At 63.5% G+C, this 23,288-nt stretch overlaps 1 protein-coding gene across 4 annotated transcripts in view; it reads right to left on the reverse strand.

Moving 5' to 3' along the window:
* SEPTIN9 (septin 9) overlaps positions 1-23,288 on the reverse strand; it is a 147,016-nt gene that overhangs the window by 44,181 nt on the left and 79,547 nt on the right. For all 4 annotated transcript variants that reach the window (XM_053893170.1, XM_053893173.1, XM_053893172.1 and 1 more), the window contains one exon: positions 22,107-22,748. In XM_053893170.1, coding sequence (XP_053749145.1) covers positions 22,107-22,748 — 642 coding nt within the window. The remainder of the gene's footprint in view (positions 1-22,106; positions 22,749-23,288) is intronic.

The following is a 23,288-nucleotide window of genomic DNA, read 5'->3' on the forward strand; positions in this document are numbered from 1 at the left end:
AATTCTAACTTCTGGCCGCAGGGGGGCCCGCGGGGTCAGCGGGCATCGCAAACCCACTCGCCAAGGTCTCCCTGGGCAGCCTAGTGACGCCGGCAGGAGGTGGAGGGCAGCAGCCTGCCGAGGAGGCCCCCACACCCGTGACCATCTATACCACCACTGAGGACAGTGCTTCGGGGGACGGGCTGAACACCCGGCCTGAACTCCCTGCATACCCTGAACCTGCCGCTGAACTTCCCTGGGCCTCAGTGTCCTCACTCACAAGTCAGGAGTTGAAACCCTCTCAGGCTACAGACTTAAAAAAAAAAAAACAACACAAAAATGAGGCCAGTGCTCCGACCCTCACCCTCGCCTTCACTTGCGAAAAGGGGAATAAATAGGTTTCTCAACTGGTGTCTTTCCTGCCCTGCCCCAGGGGAGCCTTCCTGTGGGGTCTGGAGCTGGGAGAGGCTGGGCGAGCCCAAAGTGGGCACACAGAGGCACGGGACAGGAGGATGCCTCCGGAATTTTTCCAGAAGATCACCACTTCCTGACTGTATTAGCTTCCTGTTGCTGCTGTAACAAACTACCACAAACATGGGGACTTACAACAACATAAATCTGTCCTCTCCCAGTTGTGGAGGTCAGAATCCAGCACTGGCCCTCTGGGCCTCTCCCTTTCTCCTCCCTGAAGAGAGAGTCTACCCAGCTGCACCCGCAGAGAACGCTTCCGGAACCCAGTGGGACCCCCTGCCCTGAGAAACCGGCTCGGGGACACTTCTTTGTGCCCTGTCCCACGTGGTGGCACCCTGGCCCTCTCCCCGGGTGTCCTCGCAAAGCCCGGACACTCGGCCCACCCCGCAGGGGGCGTCGGTACGCTTCAGCTGCTCTCAGGCCGAGGGCGGCTGCCGGGAAGCGGCTGTTGCCCACGCCCGGCCCGGCCTCCGTGCGAGCGGCCAGGGCAGCGAAACAGGAGGCTGGAGGTGGCAGGGGCCGCAGAGGCCGGGGAGGCGCGGGGGGCAAGCCGGGCACGTGATTCCCAGCCTGCGGTTCTCAGGGGAAGGGTGAGCCCGGGGAACGGCGAGCAGGGGCCCCAGGAGCTCCGCTGGGGGGGGGGATGAGAAGGGGCTCTGGCCCTCCAGCCCCCACCCCTCCGTGGCTCCGGCCCAGGGCCTCCCCGCCCCCGTCCCATCTCGGGGGAGAAAGTGAGGCTCCTCGCCCTGCCAAATTCCAGTAATGAATCCCACATTCATTCCACCCTTTCTGCCGTTGGAAGCTCTCCCTCCAACCTTCCGGGCTCGCTCTGAACAGCTGGCCTGCAGAAGTCGGTGGGATTAAATATGCGGGGTGGCTCGAGGTGCCTGTGCAGAAAGCCTGTTCTCACTGCATCCCCCCACCCACCCCTTCCTCCGAAGAGGCCTCTCATTCCTGTCCTTTTCCCTGGGAAAAGCCACAGGGGCGGCGGGATCCAGCATTAACTCTTTGCTGCCCGCCAACCTTCCTGCCGGCGCCCTCCCCCTCGAGGCCGGAGGGGCGGGAAGTTGCACTCCCCTCCCACCACGCCGGTCCCCTGACCCTCGTGCGTAAAAACGCACCGCGTGCGCGGTCAAGGGCCGCGCGTGAGAACACACACACCGGGTGGGCACAGCGCTTGCCTGCAGCCCGGCCTCCGAGCCCCGGCCCTGCCCCAGGGGACGGGGTGCGGGCTGCGGTCCCCTGAGAGGGTCACGCCTCACCAAGGACACAAAGGCAGGGGGCTCACGGGGCACCTGGGTGGCTCAGTCGGTTAAGCGTGCGGCTCTTGACCTCAGCTCAGGTCTTGATCTCATGGGTCATGAGTTCGGGCCCCGCATCGGGCTCTGCACGGACGGTGCGGAGCCTGCTTGAGATTCTCTCTCTGCCCCCTCTCCTCTTGCTCTCTCTCTCTCTCTCAAAATAAATAAATAAACGTAAAAAAAAAAAAAAGGAACAAAGGCAGGGCTCAGGAGCAAACGTGCTCAGATGCCCACGGTGCCTCTCTGGCAGTCTCCCGCACACACACAACGCACCTGAGCTGAAGGCCGCCCAGTGACCGAGTGCGGGACAGAGGTGGGAGGCCCAAGGACACCCTCAAAACCGTAAAGGATCCAATGATGAATAGCTGTGGTCGTTAGCCCAAAGGGTGTCTGCCTCCCTCAGGTGCCCCATCTTTCTGGAATGATGTGTGGGGAGACTGGGCTTCGCTGACCTGTGTACCCGGCCCCACCCCAAGGATGGGTCGTTCCACCTCCAAACAGGCAGCCACTTAAGGGGAGGCCACAGAACCAGGGCCTGGGGGCCGGGCCTCCGGCTCGGCCACCAACCTGCTGTGTGACCCTGGCCAACTCTCACCGCCCCTCTCTTGGCCTCACGGTCTCCGCCATAAGGAGAGAGAGTTAAGTCAGAGGTCCGAGGAGGTACGTCAGGGGCTCGGGAGTCAGGCTTCCGGGATGCAAACCTTCCCTCCGTGACGCCCACTTAGCTGTGTGACTTTGGGCAGGTTACTTAATCCCTCTGCCTTGAGCTCCTCGGCTGTGAAATGGGAATACTGACAGAACTGACTTCACGGCACGGATGATGGGATTAAAGGAGGTGCGTATGCCAGGTAAAGCGCCCTCAGGCCACGCGGAGTCCCAGGGCAGCCCTGGTCACCATGAACGGACCCCCGCGCCCCCGTCCGCGTGGTCGGGGCCCCGTCCCTCCTCTGCAGCTCGAGGCCCCAGCCCACAGAAGGTGCCGCCCTCCCCGCCTGCCTCTCTCCCTTCGGGTGAGAGCAGCGGAGAAGCTGGAAACCGGCCTTAGTCCCCAGTGACCAACCACCCCCCTGAGTTAGGAACCACGGAGGCCCCAGGCCACCACCCTCCGTCCACACTCGAGGACGGTGAAAGATCTCCTTGTCGTCTTCAAAACCACTCCTCTCCCTCCCTCCTCCAGACGCACCTTAGCTTCCTGCACGAGAGCCAACGCCGACCCTCAAGGCCAGCCAGGGGTGGGGCGTGGGGAGCCCAGGAATACCTGGGACTCGGGGTTTCGCGGAACCAGGTCCTGCTGGGGCCACCCGCCGCCCCACCCCCGCCCCACCCATGGCTCCCTCGCGTCGTGTTCCTTTGCCTTTTCTGCCCCCTCCCTCCAGCTGAGGACGGGGTGAAGGTGGCCCAGGTGGGCAGAGGGGAGGGGAGGGGGTGGGGGGACAGCCGCCCAAGGGCCTGGGCCGGTCTTGCCTCCTCACTGCGAGGCCCTGTTCTAGGGAGCCTTCCACAGAAAGCAGGCCGGAGAGGAGCTGCCTGGATGGGGGACGAGGAACCCTGCCTGTCCCAGGGAGCGTGGGGAGCACGCCTGCGAACCCCCAGCCAAGGGGCCCCCCCAACTCGAAAAGCGCGACTCTCAGACCCACGCAGACGGGCAGCGGCTCAGTCCCGCACTGTCCCGAAACCCACACGCAGGCGCAAAATGTCTGGTTTCTCGAGAGCCAGAGGACGAGGGGACCCCCCCCACCCCCACCCCGGGGTCGGGGGAGGCCCCACACAAGCTCTGCTCGCGGCGGGCGGAAGGACTTAATTAGTACCATACGGCGCCGGAGGGAGGGGGCAGGAAAGGAAACCAGCAGGAACACGAAAGGCGGGTGGGGGACCAGGAAAGGGCAGGGCGCACCCCCGGCCAAGCCTGCAGAGAAGGGGACGCAGAGGGGCAGCCAGGCCTCCCCTGTCCCCCGCCCCCCTGCGGATTCTCCCCAGCGTGGGCAGCTACAGCCTGTCCCTGGGACGGCTGGATCCGGCTTGGAGGTCAGGCCCCGGCCCAGCCCACCCTCTCCGGCCAGAGCGCCAGTGCCCTGGGCCGCAGCTGCTGGTTTTCTGGCATGGAAGGGGTGGGGGTGCGGGGGCTGGGCTGGCGGAACCCGTCCTGCCTCACCCGCTCACCCTGGTCACCAAGGACTGGCCCCGCGGTGGCCCGTCTCCGCTCAGACGCCAGCCAGAGTCCGGGGGCCTCTTCTGTGCTCCGTCGTTCAGCCCCACCTGTCCCAGCCGCCCCTGACACCTCGTGGGACACCTCGTGCTCCGGGGCAGGAGCCAGCAGGTGGGGTCCCGGCCATGACCCGGAGCTGGGAGGCAAAGGCTCGGGGGAGGAAGGGTGCCTGAGGGGGCACCGAGGGGCTGGAGGTGAGGCTCACAGGACAGGCTCTCCTTCCTCCGGACGCGCAGCACCCTGTGACCACGGGAACGGGCCCAGAGCAAAGCCACACCTGCGGACGGCTGAACGGGGCGTCGCTCGCAGCATCCCCGAGCGGCCTGGCCTCCGGACTTCTCATTTCGGGCTACAGCCGATTCCTGGGCCGCTGCGAGGCGGGGGTTCCGTTCCGTGGCCCCGAAAGCCTTCTGCTGGAGCTGCTGAGGCCACAGCGGGGACCCGCGAGGTGACAGGGGGCGAGGGCCCCTCCACAGCCGAGCAGTGACACCCCCGGAGAATGAGGTCCCCCGCAAAGGGCCGTCAGCCCGCCACCCGCCCCACCGCCCCTTCTCAGGGCCGAGGACTCAAGCTGCTGGGACAGGGGACTGCAGGGTTGGCCACCTCCCCCTAGAGAACAGTGACGGTGCTCCAGGCGGCGGCGCCCGGCCGGTAACCGTTCCTGCCGCCGCGGCCGTCCCTCCGCGATGGCTTCCGGAGAGAGCATTCCATCTGCGGTGGTCAGCGTCCCGAGATCCAAGAAAATTCTCGGGACGGCAGCTACGAGAAACGCTAACGCCGAGTAAGAGCTTATGAACCGCAAGCTCTGTTCCCAGAGCATCACATGCGTCCCCCACCGCAATCGACTGGCGCCTTCCTGGAGCCTTCTGCGGCCCTCCTCCCCTCCTTCAACGGATCAGGAACCGGATCAGGAACCGAGGCACAGAGGGGCTAAGCAAGTCGCCCCAGGGCACACGGCGGGAGGGGGGTAGGAGCCGCCCCTCCCCCTCCCCTGCTCGCCTGGCAGGGACCCGCTGAGGACGGGGCGGTGGGGCAGCCGGGGCCAGTCCCTGGTGTCCTCGTGTCCCACCCGGAAACCCCAGTCCTCGGCTCCGGGCCTGGCCCCTCAACAAATGACAGAACAGCCCCAAAGTGCCCAACACCCTGACGGGGACAGTGAGGTGATCCGCTCTGGGGCCTCTGCTCCTCTGGATGAACTCACCCGTGTCTCACTGAGCTCTCCTGAGTCTTTCTATGAGCCCATTTTACAGAAGGGAACAAAGTACCTTGGCCACGGCCGTGCCGCCAGGAAGGTCACTCGGCCCAGCTCTGTGGCCACACTCTTGCTTGTGCCACTCACAGACAACCCCGCGGGATGACGGGAGACGGCATCCGAGGGGGTTCACTCCTCGCCCGCTGCCCCCGCCAGGGGCCAAGCCTCTGCCGAAAGCCTCCCCGGCCTGTTCGTGAGTCCTGCCGGCCCCAAAGGTGGTTTTGGACCGGCCGTGCCCTCCTGGAGCAAGCGGGCGCAAACCCGTAGAAGCGCCAGACGCAGGCAGAGGGAGGAAACCCCCCCGGGGGGGGGAGGCACTCCCGTATGTGGCAGAAAGAGGCGTCAGACCCCGTTTGGACTATTTTTAAAAAGTCATTTGTATTAAGCATACGGGGAGGGAAACAGCCTGGAAGAAAATGCCAGCCGTGCTTTATTATTTCCTTCTGATGCAATCGTCAGTGACGGTTTTCTCTAGAGTGTTCCAATTTAAAAATTGCCTTTGCCATGAGTTGGCATAATTTTTAAATAGCGAGAAATACGGGTTGTTTTCAATCAGGAAGGCAGATGCCTCTTAGCTTCTCAGCAGCCCCCCCTCCGTCGGCACCCAGGCTCCGCCAGCCCGGCACACGGAACGTTCCAAAGAGCTGTCAGCCGGGCCCTGGGCTGGGTCTTCCCCAGACGGCTCCGAGGGGCCGGGTCCCCTCGCCTCCGCGTGCAGGGCTGGGTCCGGGACCCCCCGGTGGGACGTGTGGTGGGGGCTCCACAGGCCCTGCCAGGAGGTCACTTCCCGCTGGGCTGCAGGGATCACGGGACTTCAACTGGAGTTTAAATCAACACAGCTCTGCCTCATCCCCAGCCTGGTGGGGACCCCCCCCACCCCGCCCCCGCCCGGCGTGACAACCCCCAGGACAAATGTTAGCAGGGAGGGAAGCCGCTGCGGGTGTGACGGGACAACTCTGTTGTGTCCAGGCCTCTCCGGGGACTCGAGGCCTCCACTGCCCCCTACCGACCAGCCACCATCCAGGGAGGAAAAGGGGGTGACGTGCCCACGGGGGCTGCGGGCCCATCGAGGCAGGGAGCGGAGCTGGGGGCACGTGGGATAGGAGGGTAGTCTCTTACGCGGGTCGGCTCCTGCCTCCAAAAACGTCACTGCCCCCCTTCCTCGGCGACAGAAAGAGGCCACCCGGGACTGAGCACCCACTTCTCCCAGGTGAGAAAAAGACTGCCTATGTTGGACGCCCACGGAGCGAGCACCAGGTCTGTCCCCACGCAGAGGACAAGGTGCACTCCGACAAAGCCCAGAAGCACCCACCCCCGAGCCCGTTCCCGGAAACGTGTCGGGAAAGGATCTGACAACCGTGCGATGCGGGAGGCGGTTGGGGGGGCGGGGGAGGGGGTCACAGTTCTCAGCAGGGAACCTCCCAGTGACCGGCCCGCTCAAGGCCAGCACGGGACCAGCTCCCACGGGCCCGGCAAGGCGCAGCCACAGTCTGAGGGGCGAGCGAGCTGTGAGACCCGGTGGGAAGGAGGGCCAGCACTCTCACACCTCTGGGTCAGCCCTGGGCAGGCGCCGTGACGTCCCAGCCTCACTTTCCTTCTGCAGAATGGGGAACAGGCGTTTACATCCGGGGCAAGACCCAGCTCCCTGGCAGGTGGTTCGCTCCACCGGCGGCCGGCATTACCAAGACTGGCCACAGCTCCGGAGGCAAACCCCGACACGGAGTGGGTGCCCGAAGCCTGGCCCCCAAGCCTACCCCGTCCGCTGTGTGGCCCCGGGCACACACCCCTCCCCTCTCTGGACCTGAGGCAGACCCCACCAGTCTAGGGCAGAAGTCTTCCCTCCCGACCTCGGATCCTCAAACACAGGTCTTCCAGCAGCCAGGACCGCGGGACTGGGGCCAGCCCAAGTGAAACACACCCACCGAGCCAGGCCGGGAGGCGGGGGTGGGGGGCGGGGGGGCCTGGATGTCTCCGGGATCACATGGCCAGTGTCCAGCAGGGCTGGGTTAACCCTGCAACTTCTGGCTCCGAGCCACAGACAGCTTTGCTCCCCACACGGACCACAGAGGGCACGTGGACGTGTCCCCCGGATGGGTGCGGGCAGGTGGGGGACAGAGGGACAGGTAGGTGGGCAACCGAAAGGGCCTGCGCGGCGTCGGGTGAGGGCTGAGGGACCCCAGTCGGAAGTCTGGCCCGCCCCTGCGCGGAGGGGGCCCTCGGCCAAAGCGAGCGCTCGGTCCATTCCCGGAGCGCGGCCCCCTCCCTGCAGGCTGCTCCCGGCACGCCGCCCTGCCCGGAGCAGTGCTGACCCGCGCCACGTGACCCAGCCTGGGAAGACGGTCCCAGATGTGGGAGGTCGGACCCGGGACCGAGTGTGCGGGGGAACCCAGCTGCACAGGAAGCTGGGCCAGTGGCCTCCGGAAGCCTCCAGGCTTCGCAGTCCGGACTCCCAGGGTCTGCCGCTGTGGGGCCCTCTCCTGCCTGTGGCTCAGAGCCCCGACCTGGACCCGTGGGCTCCAGGGGTCCGGGAGGGAAGACGTGGCCTTGTCCCCGGGGTGGCTGGCTGCCTACCACCGGGGAGTGAGCCTCTGGCCGCAGCCCCTGCCCCTCCGGGCCCCGGTTCAGCCACAGCGACACCGCCCTGGGGCTGCCCTGACAGGGAAGGGACCTCTCTGAGCTGCCTAAGTGGCACAGAAGCCACGCACGAGTTACAAACCCGCCGGGGCTCTGGGGTCTAACAGTCCCCGTGTTCAACTTCAAAGCCAGGGTCTGCCACATCCAGCCTTGTGACCTGGGGCGTTTTTCAACCTCTCTGTGCCCCAGCACCTTCTCGACAACAGTAAAAGTAAGTGTTCGCTGAGGTTGCCGTGCGGATCCGTCCCACGAGGCACGTGAAACTCGGGGCTCTAGCCCTCGGAGCGGTCACTGTGATTGATGGCATCTCAATAAAGGCTGGGAGGAGAATGACAGCCTCCCCACTGGGTCCCTAAAATGGAAACAACTCAGCTCTCAGAGCAGCAGAGCTCCAGCCAGGGGCGGGCGCCCAGGTCCCGGTTCCAGCCAGCTGTCGCCTTGGAGAACGCTCCCCACTGCTCCGTCAAGGGCCGGCGCCACCCTCCAGGGTATCTCCTGGCTGGCACCTGCTTCCAAAGCACTCATCGGGACTTTCCAGATCTTTCCTCCTCTCTCTCTGACCTTCCCCTACTCGGTTACCCCCACCCCCCCCACACACACACTTTCTTACTCACTCTCTCCTTTCAGTCTTGTTCAAAAACAAATGATCCAGGCCAACTGTGTCAGCTGGCTCCCTGGAAAAGTTCCCCTGTAGCAGGAACATGTGGCAGAGGAGGGACCTTGGGAAGGATTACTCACCACAGAGTCGCGCTCTCGGGGCGCTGGGGCACTGGGCAGTGACCCAGGCCAGCCTGGCCCCCGCACCCTCCGATTAGGAACTGGCCCGGGGTGGGGGGGGGGGGCGCATCTCTAGTCTCCTGGGCCAGAGACGCTGCCCACAGTCGCGTGGTCACAGCCAGCATCAAGCCTGCCCCTCTCAGGGTCCCCGCGGTGGGCTCCCGAGCCCCGGGTGGACAATGTGCTCAGAAGGACTAGAGCTCCTCGCGCTTACCCACGGCCTGGCCCAGAGGCAGGTGTGATCTCAGAGCCCACAGCTGTCACCTGGGGCCGGCACTGGCGTCCCGACCGAGACCCCAGAGGAAAGGGGAGAGAACCGGAAGGTTCTGGGAGAAGGTTTGCTGTGGTGTTCTTAAACTCCCCTTTGCACAGGCGGCTCTCCCCAGAGGCCCTGCTTCCCGAGGGTGGGTTTGGGCCCAGGAAGCCACACTTTCAGATTCGGAACCGTCCAGAGCCTGGAAGGTGGAACTCGGGCCCTGCCAGGAGGTAAGGCAGCAAACGGGCACGTCTTCTGCTTCGGGGACCCCTCAAACGGATCAGCGTCCCCATCGGCACGTGCAGCCAGGAGCCTGCTCTGAGGGAAGGGCTCTGGGGGGTGAGGACAGCCGGTTTCCCAGGGCTCCCGGCTCACCCCACCTCGCATCCCCAGGCAGAACTCTGGGGCCTACTCCCAAGGCCCAGAGACCAGAAATGAGGGGACCCGAGGACGGACGCTCCCCACCGCCATCCCCAGGGCCGTGCTGACCGGCTGGCCTCCCAGAGAGCCATGGGGCCGTGCTCCAGTCCTGGCCGCCCTGCCCAGTCCCGAGGCGGGCTGCTGAGAGGAGTGGAAACCTGCTGGCTTCTCCACCCGACATTCTCTCTGATGTCCCGAGGGACAGTGCCCAGGGAACAGAGACAGGACCCCGTGCTGCCGAAGGCCACCCTTGTCAAGAGCTGAGCTCAGGGCCCGTGCTCAGGAAGCGCCCTGGGGCTCAGCAGGGCCTCTGGAATCATCGTGGAAGCAGCCAGTCCCCGCCACCCACTCCCGCCCTTCACCCTGGCAGGGTCGGGGTCAAGAAAGCTCCCGCCTTGCCCATCCCAGCCCAGCAGGAGGGTGGAGAACTACTCTGAGCTCCAGAACACTCGATAACCCGGGTGAGCCTCTGGAAGCCACCACCGCACGGGACGGAGTGCTCAGGGACCTGCAGGGACAGCGGCTCCAAGGCCTGGGAGCAGACCTGGCAGGCAGGGGGCTGGCCTGCAGGCCTCTGTCTCCCGCTGGTCCCAGGCCGGCAGGGGTCTTCTCTTTTTTTTTTTTCCTAATTTTTTAAAAAAATCTTTATTTTATTTTTGAGAGAGAGACAGCGTGTGAGCAGGGGAGAGGCAGAGAGAGAGGGAGACACAGAATCCGAAGCAGGCTCCGGGCTCCGAGCCGTCGGCACAGAGCCCGATGCGGGGCTCGAACTCACGAGCTGTGAGATCACAACCTGAGCCGAAGTGGGATGCTCAACGCACTGAGCCCCCCAGGCGCCCCCAGGCCGGCAGGGGTCTTATTTCAGCCCCTCCCCAACCGCAAAGGCACGCCCCCCCACCCGCCCCCAACCCAAACTTCCCCCAGACAATTCCGGCAGCACTGGGGCTGGTCTTGTGAGGAGGGGAAGGGGGGGGCAGAAAGACAGGATGGGAGCCGTGGGCAGTGGGCCAGGGCCGGGCCGGGCCGGCCGGGTGGTGGCGAGCAGCCACACGGGGCTCCCTGCAGCTGTGATCCAAGAGAGAGAGAAAGTGGGACTTCCAATCTGTTCCCACTCAAGCCCCTGACGAGTATCTTATTTCAAAACCCAGGGCAGCTGAGGGTCTGGAGGAAAGGGGTGGGGGTGGGGGGGGGGGGGAATCCCAGAGCCTCTGCTCTCTAAACGGGGTTTTCTTTCATCATCTCGTGGCGCCTTGCAAAAGAAAGCAGCAAACGGAGGGTGCCGGTCTGGGTTCCTCTGCACCCCAGCCAAAGCTTCCGGGCAGGGACCCAGCTTCCCGCCCCGCCCCCACCACTGCTGCCCGCCTCCCCCGCCAGTTCAGCAGCCGGGCTCCCCCAGGAGCCGAATCCACACTTAGCTGCGGGGGGGGGGGGGGGGCCCTGAGGCCAGGGGCTAGGGTCTCTCTGACTTGAGGTTCTAATCTAGGAAATGGGATAAGGAGAGTCACTATAGCCGGAAACTAGCCTTACCCCGCTGGGATGGTTAGGTGACCGTCAATGGATTGGCCACCCCTGCCCCCAGCGGAGATAAGGATGTGGCTAATTGCTGAGACAGGGATCCGGACCTCCAGGGCCAGAAGACTCTTCCAGTTCTGAGTCCCATCCAGTCCCATCCCGTCCCATCCAGAAAGGAGGGGCTTGTGCCAGATGGACTGCCTGGGGGTGGGGAGGGAGGGGCAGGGATGTGCGGGAGGGAGTCGAGACGGGGAGGATCCTTCCAGGACAGTGCGTGCGACCATGTGACCGGAAGACTCCGAATGCCGCCCACCCCCTCCAGCCCCCAAAGACTCCTCTGGACACCGAGGCTGAACATTCCCAGACCTGCTGGGTCCAAACAGAATCGGCCACCGCTGCAGCCAAGCGTCTCCCGGGCTTACGGGCAGGGGGGGCGGGGGTGGGGGGGCTGCTGTCTAACGTGGGTGGAAGGGGTGGGGAGGGCAGGCGCCAGGGCCAGGGTGGCTGGGGGCCCACACCGCCCACGGAGAGCAGAGCACCAATCCCCTGCCAAGAACACGCACGCACAATAGGCAGGGATTTGGGCAGAGGGAGACTTGCTGCTAAATTAAATCTCGGGGAACTCGGCTTCTAACTCTCGGAGCTGGGCCATCGCCCCAGAACAGAATGTCCATTGCTGCTAAACCACGGGCAACACGGGAGGCTGGCTGTGAGGTCGGCCTCTGTGCGCGCAGCAGACAGAGCAGCTGTTACTCCTCCGTAGAAGCAAAAGGAAGTGGCCGAGGCTCCCCCGGGGGCTGCCACGGGAAGAAGGGGGGGGGGGGGCCCAGGGGACGGAGCAGGGTCCGCCCTCTCCCCCTCTCCCCTCCAAGCCCCACACCACAAACCCACCGCACCGGCCCTGCCGCAGCCAGCCCGGACTCACCTGGTGCGGGTGCAGGGGCCGAGGGCCTGGAATCCAGGCTGCGCTGGAGGGTCTGTGGCTTTGGGGCCTTATTTCAGGAGGTGCCTTGAACCCTCGGTAACCTGAGCTCTGTGTGACAGGGGCTGCTGCCTCACCGTGCGCCCTTCCTATCGGGCAGCAGACAGGCATTAGTCAGCAGGCCGGCAGGCAGGGAGCCACGGACCTAAGGGAGGCCTTCCCTTCGACCAGAATGAAGGGAGGATGGGGATCACCCTGAGGGTGAAAACAGAGCCCACCCCCCCCCCCACCGCCTTCCCCCTCGGGCTGGGCTACTGGGCCCTGCAGAGAAGCCGACGCCGCCCCCGGGGGCGCGGGCAGGGATCACACCCTGACTCAGGCAGGCTCTGGGGTGGCCGGTGACTACGGGGACCGTGGGTGTCGCGTCCCTTCTAGGCTCATTTGCGGTCCATGATATCATCCTCCCCACCGGCTCGCCATCCCCGCGCACAAGAGGGAGCCGACCCCCCCCAGTTCTGCAGGACCAGGAGGCTACGTCTGCCAGGTGTGACCCACCTTACGGGAGGAACAGAGAGAAAACCACCGCAGCCCAAGCCCCTCTGTCCAATCAGCACCCTCCTCGCGGCCCCCCCCGGGGTCGCCCGTTTCTGCCCGCCGAGAAGTAGGGCAAAAGCAGGGACGGACAGAGGAAACGTTTCTGGAGACGGTGAGTGAGCACAACAGCTTCCGGGCTGGGAGAAGCTCAGAGGCAGGGAGGGGCTGTCCTGCCTCCTAGCGGTGGTCTCCAGGGTGACGGCCCCTCCAGAGCGGGTACACAGATGTGCCCTGGTCGCACGGTGTAACCGTACTCAGCCGTAGAAAGGGACGAAGTTAGGGGCGCCTGGGTGGCTCAGTCAGTGGAGTATCCGACTTCGGCTCAGGTCACGATCTCGCGGTCCGTGAGCGCGAGCCCCGCGTCGGGCTCTGTGCTGATGGCTCGGAGCCTGGAGCTTCGGACTCTGTGTCTCCCCCTCTCTCTGCCCCCTCTCCCCACCACTCACACTCTCTCTCCTTCAAAAATAAATAAATAAATAAACAAATAAAAGGAAAGAGGTGAAACTCTGATCTGTGCTACGGTGTGGGTGAACCTTGAACACATTAGACAGAGTGGAGGAAGCCGGTCATAGAAAACCACCTGCCGTATGGTCCTGTTTCTAGGCAAAGTTCAGAACAGGCAGATTTAGACAGAAAGGCCCGTTGCCGCTTAGGGCTGGAGAAAAGGGGGTCGGGGTGATGGCTAAAGGGGACAGGGATTCTGTCTGAGGCGACGGAAATAATCTAAAATGGACCGCGGCCATGTCCGCACAACTTTGCGGATAAAACCACAGAGAGGTGCCCTTTGGATGAGTGCCCTGCGGGGCATGTAAACCGTGTCTCAAGAAAGCTGCTTTAAAAGAAATAAGAAAAGCTCTCCCCACCCAAAAAGAGAAAAGAACAGAAAATCCCGAGAGTGCGGCCAGGCACAGTAAAGGTAGGAATCACTCCCGCGAAACGCTGCGTTTTTATACCCCCCCACACACACGTTAATCGAGCCACACATCCGCGTGTCCTGGTCGGTGGTGTAAAATGTATTTCTTCCCAGGAGCTGCAGCCCAAGAAAGTTTGAAAGGCTCTCTCTGGGCAACACCAAACTCACGATTCCTGAAACCCTGGCCCTTCACCTGCCTGGACCACTCTGCCCCCTCCGAGACCCGGGGCCCCCATCACCACCCCTGAGAGCTCTGCCAGCAGGGTAGGGGGCTCTCTTCCCCCGGCGGTGGGGGGTTGCTGTGGTCCTCTGGACTGGTCCCTCCTGGAAACCTGGCCACGCTGCACGGCTCCCATTTCAGAGGGAGGATCCCTGGGACAGCGGCCACATCCAGCGGTCTCTGCCCCCTGCCTTCTGTGAACAGCGTCCGGCCCGGGGAGGGGCCGAGGTGCACAGGGTGATGATGCCAGACTACTACCTTTGAAACGTCCAAGAGGTTTTAAATACCTCAAAGGATGATATTTTAGTGGGGGGGAGAAAAAGGTATAAAATAAGAGAAAAACCAAGAATTCAAACGAGCCCATGGAAAAAGGCTCCTTAAGGTTTTTAAAGTACAAGGGCTCCCACGAAAATATCGGGCTCAGACGGTTTCACCGGTCAGTCCTCTCTAAGTTATAACACGGAGATGACCGTGCTGCTGTTCGAAACGTTCTTAACTGTTCCAGGACACAGAGGAAGAGAGAAACACATCCAAATTATTGTGGCTGAGCCAGAGAGACACGGACACTAAAGCTGATAAAAATAGCGTGCACACCCCCCACCCCATGCGGCCCGGGGACCAAGCTCACGTGGATACATCCGTGCAAAACCGCATGTCCCTGGCTCGCTGTTTACCCCCCAATAAATTCCAACGGATGAATGACGTCCGTAAAGACAAAACCATAAAAGTGCGAAAAGAAAACCTGGACGGACTGTTTTCTAGAATTCTGGAATGCACAACGCCTCTAAGCAGGGCATAGATCCCAACAGAGAAAAAAATAATAACAAGAAGAAGAAGAATGCACTTGACAAACCTACGGGTTAAAAACCTCTGTTTGGAGGATGAAAGAACACGCTATAAATAGAATCGAAAGTCAACAACTGGGAAAAAGCCCTCAGAGCAGCTATAGTAAAGGTGCACGAGGGTCTCTTAAGAAAATGTCAACCTAAGGGCGCCAGGAGGGCTCAGTTAAGCCTCCGACTTCGGCTCAGGTCACGATCTCGCGGTCCGTGAGTTCGAGCCCCGCGTCAGGCTCTGGGCTGACGGCTCGGAGCCTGGAGGCTGCTTCGGATTCCGTGTCTCCTCCTCTCTCTGCTCCTCCCAGGCTCATGCTCTGTCTCTCTCTGTCTCTCAATAATAAATAAACGTTAAGGGAAAAAAAAATTTTTTTTTTAAAAAAAGGAAAATGTCAATGAGAGAAGGATGAACAACCCGAGTGGGGCCAAGAAGGAACCAAGGGCAGGAATGAGCCGCTCACGGAGAACCCAGGGCCCTTGGTCTGTAAACGTGGGAGAAGACGCTGCCCTTCCCACGAAGAGAGACGTACAAAATAAAACTGCGGTCAGCCCGGGGCGCGGGCACAGAACCTCTCTGTTACTGGCAGTAAAAACCAGTGTGACTGCTCAGAGGCCAGTTTGGCCACACAGATCAACGTCTTATTTAATTTTGTTTTTTAGTAAATATTTATTTTTGAGAGAGAGAGAGAGAGAGAGAGAGAGAGAGAGGGAGCAGGGGAGGGGCAAAGAGAGAAGGGGACAGATGATCTGAAGCACGCTTAGCAGAAAGCTCGACGCGGGGCTCGAACACACGAACCCCGAGATCCTGACCTGAGCCGAAGTCGGACCATCCACTGACTGAGCCACCCAGGCGCCCCACGGATCAACCTTTTAATTTTTTTCCAATTTTTTGTAGCGTTTTATTTATTTCTGAGAGTGTGAGCGAGAGCGAGGTAGGGACAAGAAGGAGAAGGGAACAGAAGACCCAAAGTAGGCTCTGCACGGAAAACAGAGAGCCCGACGCGGGGGCTCGAACTCACGAGCCGTGAGATCATGACCTGAGCCGACATCTTAACCGACTGGGCCACCCACCCAGGTGCCCCACAGATCAACACTTAACATGCACACATCCCGTGGTGCCGAAATCCCACTCCTGAAGTCGGACAGCCCGCTGGGCACAAACAGAAACGTGAGTGTGTTCATGGGAGCCTCGCGTCTCACGGTGAAAAGCCGGGCGGGGACGGGAGGAGCGGAGCGGCCGGGGACCAGCGGCGGGTCGGAGGGACTTGTTGGACCCAGAGACACAGCACCGGGAAAGCGGAGCGATAAAAAGCCAGGGGCAGGAGTCTGATTTCACTTGTGTTTTCAGAAAGGGTCTATGATATTCACACAGACTTCCCTCCACACGTGCGCCAAGCCGAGTGACCATCTAAAGGGGCAAATCCCGGAAAGACGCTCGATGCGCCCCGCCGAGAACACGGGTGGTCCTGGGGACGAGGGTGGGGAGGCGGTGTCCAGAAAGACCAACTTCCTTCTCAGATCTCCCCGTGATCGCTATTTCCCGTCTTCGAGCCCCGGCCGTGCGCCGCTCTCGGGGACACGGAGAGGAAAGGGAAGCGGGGCCCGCCTTTGGTCTGCGTTCGTGTGCTTGTTCCACCAAAGCCTTCCGGGGGCTGGGCCCGTGCTTGGCCATCTTCCCCCCACACCAGTGGCCAAGGCCCCCCGCAGGGGAGTCTCAGCGCTCAGCCTTCTACGCTTCCAAGTCGGAACCTCTGGGGGTCACTTTGGAAGGAGGGGGGACGGCAGCGGAGGGAATGGGCAGGGGAGGCCCAGCGTGGGAGCGCCGTGCCCGCCCCTTAACGAAATCGCTTGTCTCCCCGTCCACCGCTCAGCGAGCTGGAAGCTCCTTCCTGGGCACCAGCTGCTTGCTCACCAGCTACAAGCCAGAGCTCCAGCTGCCCCTGGGGTTCCGGGGTGGGGAGGCGGGGGTGGGGCACCAGTGATGCCCACGGAAAGCCCCGGGGTCAGGGAAAATCAGAGGAGACCCAGGGAGAGGAAGTCACATCCCGCCCAGAGAAGAGGCCGCGTGACGCTCCTCCCGCGCACCGGGCCCCGCGGGGGACCGCGCGAGGCCGGCGGGAACCGAGCGGCCTCCTCGAGGCCAACCGTCAGAACCCGGCTTCTGGCCGGGGCTGCCCACGCTCCAGGGCACCAGGTGGGGGTCTGAGGGTGCCCCTCCGGCGCTCAATGTGTCCTCTGTCCCTGCCGCACAGAGCGTGGCTGTCTGGCACGGGCACGTCCCCCAGACAGCGGCCCCATTGTGCGGACCCCGGCTCGCGGCAGCTGTCCTGGGCCCGGGAGGCTGAGGACTCAAACAGTTCCTCTCCCGGCAGCTTCCCGGAACGAGCACCCGGGAGGCCTCACCCGGCACCATGTGTCTGGAGCCCGGCTTCCGTCCCGGGGGCCCCGCCGGGTGGTCAGGGCCACGGCCCCCAAATGGGGAAGAGCTGGGCCCCGCCCCCAGCGCCTGCCTCCCTGCCCAGCCCGCCCGCCCCGCAGCTGCGCTCGGCTCTATTTAAGGCATTCCGCAGCTGCTGGGGCTGCATACCCTGCGCGGGCCCTCGATCCTTCTCGGCCCTGGGCTGGGCTTGGCAGACAGCTGGGTGGGCCGGCGAGGGGGGCCGGGTTCGGTCCCCGCAGCCCTCTACTCCGCCTCCCCTCGGAGGGCGCACACCTGGCCCCAGCCGCTGTCACCCTGCACCCGCGTGCCTGGGGACGTCCTGCCTCAGACCTGACGGGAACGGGCTTTGAGAGTGCTTGTCCTCAAAAGGGGGAAGGGGAAAGAGACTCCATCCCGAAAAGTAAGCGGGTGCCCGGATGCTCTCTGGGGCCAGGGCAGGGGCAGGGGAGGAGCCCGGGGCGGAGGAGTCTGCCAGGCAACACAGCTCGGTGCACACACCCCTACCAGAGGCACGGCCTTTGTCCTGCCACAACAGAGACACTGGGCCCCACGCAGAAGGGCCCAAGGCATGGCGAGAGGCGAGCCCCCCGCGCCCAAGTGAGTCCCTCGACGTTTATCAAGCTCCTACTGTATACCGAGTGCCGGGGTGAAACTTCACCGGGGAGTTCCCGGCCCAGCGTCAGGCCCAGAGTGGACACCCTAGTTGGTGGGGCGTCCTGTAAATATGGTGAGGGAGTCTAGGCAGACTTTGCAGAAACTGGGCCTCTCCTCCCTGATCACACGGCGGTCACCCTCTCCCCCACCTCCCCGCTCCGGGCCCGGCACATTCCTGCCCCTTCACCAGCGGACCCCTCCTCGCCCTTCACACCCAGTCCACACCTCTCTTCTCCCGAAGCCTCCTCTGCCCTGCCTCCTCTGTCCCTGTGTCCCTGCTGGGGGTCCCAGCAACCCCGCGCCTCTAGCCCCCACTGTCCCCTGCAGAGCTGGGGCCCCTCCGTTCGGTCCCAGCCCCTGACGCAGCAGGCAGCCAGGTGCACCTGAAAGCTAGGCAGGTGCAGCCGGTGTGCCAAAAAGCCACGCCCACCGCTAGCGGCTCGGGGACCTTGGTGTCCACCTTCCTCGTGCTCCCCCCCCGCACCCGCCCCGAGCCGAGGACGTTTCTAGATGTTTTCAGTCAGAGAGAAAGCATACCGAGACCCCAGATGAGCCTGCCCTCCTCCCCAGTTCCACATCCACCATCACAAGCCACGCCTGGCACCACCATGGAGCACGCACGGGCGGAGTCCAAACCCTGCTGCCTCGGGACAGAGGGTCCTCGCTCTTTTGACAAATCAAGAAACTGAGGCTGGGGGCGGGCAAAGTAAAGGCTCAGAACCGCTTGGCATGGGGGGGTGGAGCCGGGGGGGGGGGGGGGGCGGGCCCCGGTCAGGGTGCCTCACCCCCCACCCTGCCCGGCCAGCCCCGTGGCCTCCAATCGGCATCTGGAGACGGCGAAGAACCAGACCCACGAGTGAGGAGCCAGTGCCCGCCTTATAAGGCCACCTCGGGGAAACTTGGCTGGTGTCAGCCGTGGGAGCCAGAGGTGGGTGGTTCCCGGGGGGAGGGGAGGGCGGCGGGGGGGGGGGGGGTAGCTCACTGCACAGACACGGTTCTGGGTCCTGCAGCCCAGCCCCACCCAGCGCCACCCAGGCAGACGCAGGGCAAGCCAGGGACCTGGGAGGGGAGGCGAGGCCGGACTGCCCCAGAGACCGAGAGAGAAGCAGAGATGACCGACGCATGACAAGGAGGGCCGGGGGCCAGCAGCCTCCGAAACAAGGAACCCCGTGTGCCAGAGTGGAGCTTGTGAGACCCGGGGGTTCTTGGCTGACCAGGAAAGGATCTGCTTGGTCCCCGCAAGGTCCCACGGGGTCCCCAGGGTCCCTGTGTCTGCCTGCAGGGGGGGCACGAAAACCCATTTCACTCCTCCTACATTGTTTTCTTGAGCACCTACTAAGTCTATGTCACTCGGGGGAAAAAAAAAGTTAAACCCGACAACGGCCTTACTCTCAAATAACCTACGATCTAGTGGGGGGCACGGAGGGAATTCTGAAAAACACAGAGTAAACACGAAGAGGGGGTACCTTTGGGATTACAGGTGAACTTTAGATTCTAACTTGGACATTTTCTGAATTTTAAAGGCAAGGTACGCTGGAAAACTTTTCCATTAAGAAGTCCAGCAGAGGAAAAAAAGGGGGTACAACACAAATAATTAACATTCCAAGCCAAACATAAGACATCACACACACACGCACAGAGGCCGAAAGGCACGGGAGTCCAAGGAAGGGAGGCCGCTCCCAGCTAGAGGGAGGGCTTCATGGCAGAGGTGGCGTTTGAGCTGGACTTCGAAGGATGCATAGGAATTCAAAAAGCAGTGATGTGGAGAGGAAGGAGGTCAGGAGTCAGGAGGTCAGGAGAGGGGGCCTGTGGAGGCCACGGAAGGGCCAGAGCAGGAAGAGTTGGGGAGCGGGAGGTCTGAGCTGGACAAGAGATTGGGTGGAGTGGAGAGCGGGCCAGGGAAGGCTCGGGCCTGGCACGGATTTCGCCGGTGCTGTGCTTTAGGGAGGCCAATCTGGGAGCGACTCAGCTCTGGTCCCAGGAGACCCCGACATGCGCCCAAAGCCACGGCCCAGAGGGTTTCTGTCGGAGCAGGGGACCCCCAGAAGCTGTGCCATGGGTTCCAGGAACACACCTCCACTGGGAAGGCCCTGCCTGCCACCCGGACTTGCCCAGGACAACGAAGAACTCGACATCCGAGGCAGCGCTGGTCAGAGCCAAATTCCCCGGCCCGCACTGGGTGAGCCTTCCTCCTCCTCGCCCAACCTCTCGCCCGGCGTCACTCCCGGGCTCGAGGACCAGGTCACTCTGCAGTGACCTCTGTCGTGCTGTCCTAGGTGGACAGGATCCTCCCAAACTGAGCTATCCGAGCCCCCAGCATCCCGCCTCAGTGCAGCCGCCTGGTCTCACTGCATCGGTCTGGCCCTAAAGGTTCTCACCCTGTGAGCACTGGTCTCGGAGCCCTTCCCCACCCGGCCACTGAGACACAGGTAGGTGGGGCACGGGGCGGGGGGACAGCCACCGGCCTCTGACCCTCCCCACACAGAGCTGGGCCCACCCGCTGCTCTCTGAGGGGACGAGGGTCTGGGCTGCTGACGACATGGCTTTCACACCAGGCTTGGACTTCTTTTTTTTCACGTTTATTTTTGAGAGAGAGAGAGAGAGCGCGAGTGGGCGAGAACAGGAGAGGGGCAGAGAGAGAGAATCCCAAGCAGGCTCTGCACGGTTGGCACAGAGCCCCACGCGGGGTTTAAACTCACGAACCATGACTTCGTGACCTGAGCCGCAATCCAGAGTCGGACGCTCAACCGACCGAGCCCCCCAGGCGCCCCGGACTTGGACATTTAAACTCTTTTCCGCGGAGAGAGCGTGCAGTTCCCCAAGTTCCAGGCTCCAGAGCACCTCCGGGCCGCTGCCTTGGCTCCCCGCCTTTGCCTGGTTAAATCCCACTTTCTCCAAAGCTCGGCTCGAGAGGCTGGGGATCTGGGAAGGGCCCCGCAGGACCCTCGACTGCTCCACAAGCAGAGCCAGCCGGACCGGCCCCGGTGGCCAGCACAGCCTCTGGGCCGTGGGGCCCGATGACCCAGGGCGGGACCACCTCCTCCCGCGTCCAGCACGAGCTGCCATCAAGACCCACACGGGCCTGGTGCCGACCATGCCCCCAACCACATCCTGCTTGGCTCAGCTGGGCGCGAACACCTCACCCACGGGAGGCAGAGGCCCTGGACCAACAGGGGAACCGCGCCCCAGGCCACTGGGCGTGCCTCCGTTGCGACGCACCAACACCACGGGGACCCAGAGACCGAGAGAGAAGTCTCGGACCACGGGGACACCACAGGGTCCGAGAGAGTGGGCGTGGCTCTGCAGGGTCAGGTTTAGGCGGGCGGGCTGAGGTCAAATGCTGCAGCAAATTCACGGCCCTCACTTAAAGGCCAAGGGAATCCCCACACCTGCCACACAGTAGATGGGCCGTGGGGACACGAGGCTCAGCGAGGTCAGCCAGGCACAAAAGGACCGAGGACCAACACTGTCTGATTCCACCTGTGTGAGGGAGCTGGGGGAGTCAAGTTCATAGAGACAGAAAGTAGACGGTGGGCGCCAGGGGCTGGGGGAGGGGCACGGGGAGTCAGTATTTAGCGGGCACACACGGTTTCGGTGTGGGAAGCTGAGAAAGTTCCGGGGACGGACGATGGAGCTGGGCCGCACGACGACGTGAACGTTCTCAATGCCACCGAGCTCCACGCTTCACGACGCTTCGCGCAACAGTCGATTAACGTTACGTGCGTTCTACCCAAATTGGAAGCGATTATGATTTAAAAGGTAAATCAAAACTCCAGAACGTTCTGTTTACCTAACCCGAAGAACACTGAACGCTTCTGAGTTCAGTTCCTGCACTTGGAAAGGGACCCAGCTCTCATGGGGCTTACAGCCCAGCCGGCCCCTGACCCCGTGGGGCCAAGATCCCAGGACCAGATGTTCCCAAGCTGGCCCCAGTGAGCTCCCCACGTGAGCACAGCTTCCGGGTTTGGGCCCCCCGAGGACGGTACCCAAGCCCCCAGCCTCCCTCCCTCACCGGAAGAGCACCCCAAAAGGAGCTGTGGCAGGTATCACGGGGCTCCCTGGCCTACGGTCCCCTCCCTAGCGGCCCTGAGAACCCGGGCACACACAGCCTGGGCGGTCTCGTTTCCCCTTGCTTCTGGCCACGACACCCCTCCTTGAGGAAGAGCTGGAGGGAGCCCCTGCAGTGCGGAACCCAGGAGGGCACCAACCCCTCCCCCCACCCGAGGCCTCTCCCTCCGGCCTGCAGATCTGAGCAGGAACCTGCCTGTCCACGGCCCGGCAGCCACCGGCGCGCGGACGCCCGCGCTTGGGTCCCAAGCCCCTCTGCCCCCCGCGTCCCGACACGAGCCCGTCGCCCCCCTCCTTTTCCAGGCTTCCAGACCCCCCGCCGGCTGGGGCTCTGACAGCAGAAACTCCACACCACGACGCATCCTGACCAATAAAGGGGCCCCTCGAAACCCGGAGGGTCTTTTCCAAACCCAAACGCGAGCCCAGCTTGTGGCACCCAGGCCATCCCCAATGGACAGTACCCCTCCGCCAGCCTTGGGACCCCGGCCCGGTGTCTTCCTGGCCTCCAGGGAACCGGGTCTCCACCCACCTGCGACTCACCCCTCCCCCCCCCCCCCCAATTCACAGCTGCTGCCTCCAAGACACCAGGGCAAAGCCAGCTCCCGTCCCCACGCACCCCAACAGCCCCGCAGACTGGCTTTCGCTACTCACCCTCCTGGCTCTTGGGTGGGGCCTCGGCCGCCGGGGGCTGGGGCTTGGGCTCCAGCCTGCTCTGCAGCTGAGACACCGGGGCATGTTCCGAATTCTCCAGGGTCTGGGGTGGGACGGGGGAGGCGGGCACCTCGGCTGGCTTGGGCACCTGGATCTCGACCCTCTTGGGGGCTGCGTCCGAGGTGGGGGCGGCGGGCACCTCGGGGGCCTTGGAGGCGGGGGTCTCCATCCTCCGGTGCGCTGACTCCTGGGGCTTGACTATGGTGATCTCCGTCCTCCGAGGGGCGGGCTCCAGCGTCTTGTGGCCCAGCGCCTCGGCTCGCTTGAGCCCGAAGCGGGACGGCCCGGTGGTGCTGGCGTTCTCCACCTGCTTGGACGAGATGTCGATGGAGATCTCCGTGCGCCGGGACACGGGCTCGGCCTTGGGCCCCGAGAGCTCGACCCTCCGCAGGGCGGCTTTGGGGGATCGCTGGCTGAGGGAGTCTACATGGCGGGCTGCGGGCTCGGCATTCTTCGCACCCAGGTCCTGGAACTTCTGGGTGGAGCTGGCCACCGTGGCCCGGAGCAGGGGGGTCGGGAGCCTCCGGGACGGGGTGGAGTTGGGTGTCTCGGCCTCCTCGACCTCAAAAGATCTTTTCAAGGCTGGAAGACAGAGAGAGGGGGACGTGAGGCGTGGACGGCTCGGGAACAGCCAGGAATGTGCTGCTAAGGTAGCTGCGGGCCCCCGGGGACTCTTGCACCCTCCCCCTCCCGGGCACAAAGGGGACAAGCCCCACTCCCCTGGGGGACTCCAAGGCGCCAACAATCACGCACCCTGGGGGAGAGAAGAGGCGGAGCTTGGAGGACACCGGCCCCCCACCCCCACCCCCGTCCGCCATGGCCGCAGCGTGGACGTGCCAGCTACGTGTTCTAGAAAGATGTTCTGGCTCAAGGGGACATCGGAGTTCTTTCTCGTCGTGGTCTTCCCTTATCCTGCCCCCAGCACAGACGCCACGGGGCACAAACCCGCCACGACCACCAGCAACCGGGTGGGGGGCACGTACGTCCCCAGCAACGGCAGCCACAACCATCACCTGTCAGAACCACGACCGCAGTGACATCATCACAGCAGCACGGCATGGACCGCCGGCTCCAGGAGGCCTAATACGGCCCCTAGGCTCACCGTGGGCATTTACTCCTCAC

Source organism: Panthera pardus, unplaced genomic scaffold, assembly GCF_024362965.1.
Source record: "Panthera pardus isolate Hobbes unplaced genomic scaffold, ASM2436296v1 HiC_scaffold_3, whole genome shotgun sequence".
Lineage (NCBI taxonomy): Eukaryota > Metazoa > Chordata > Mammalia > Carnivora > Felidae > Panthera > Panthera pardus.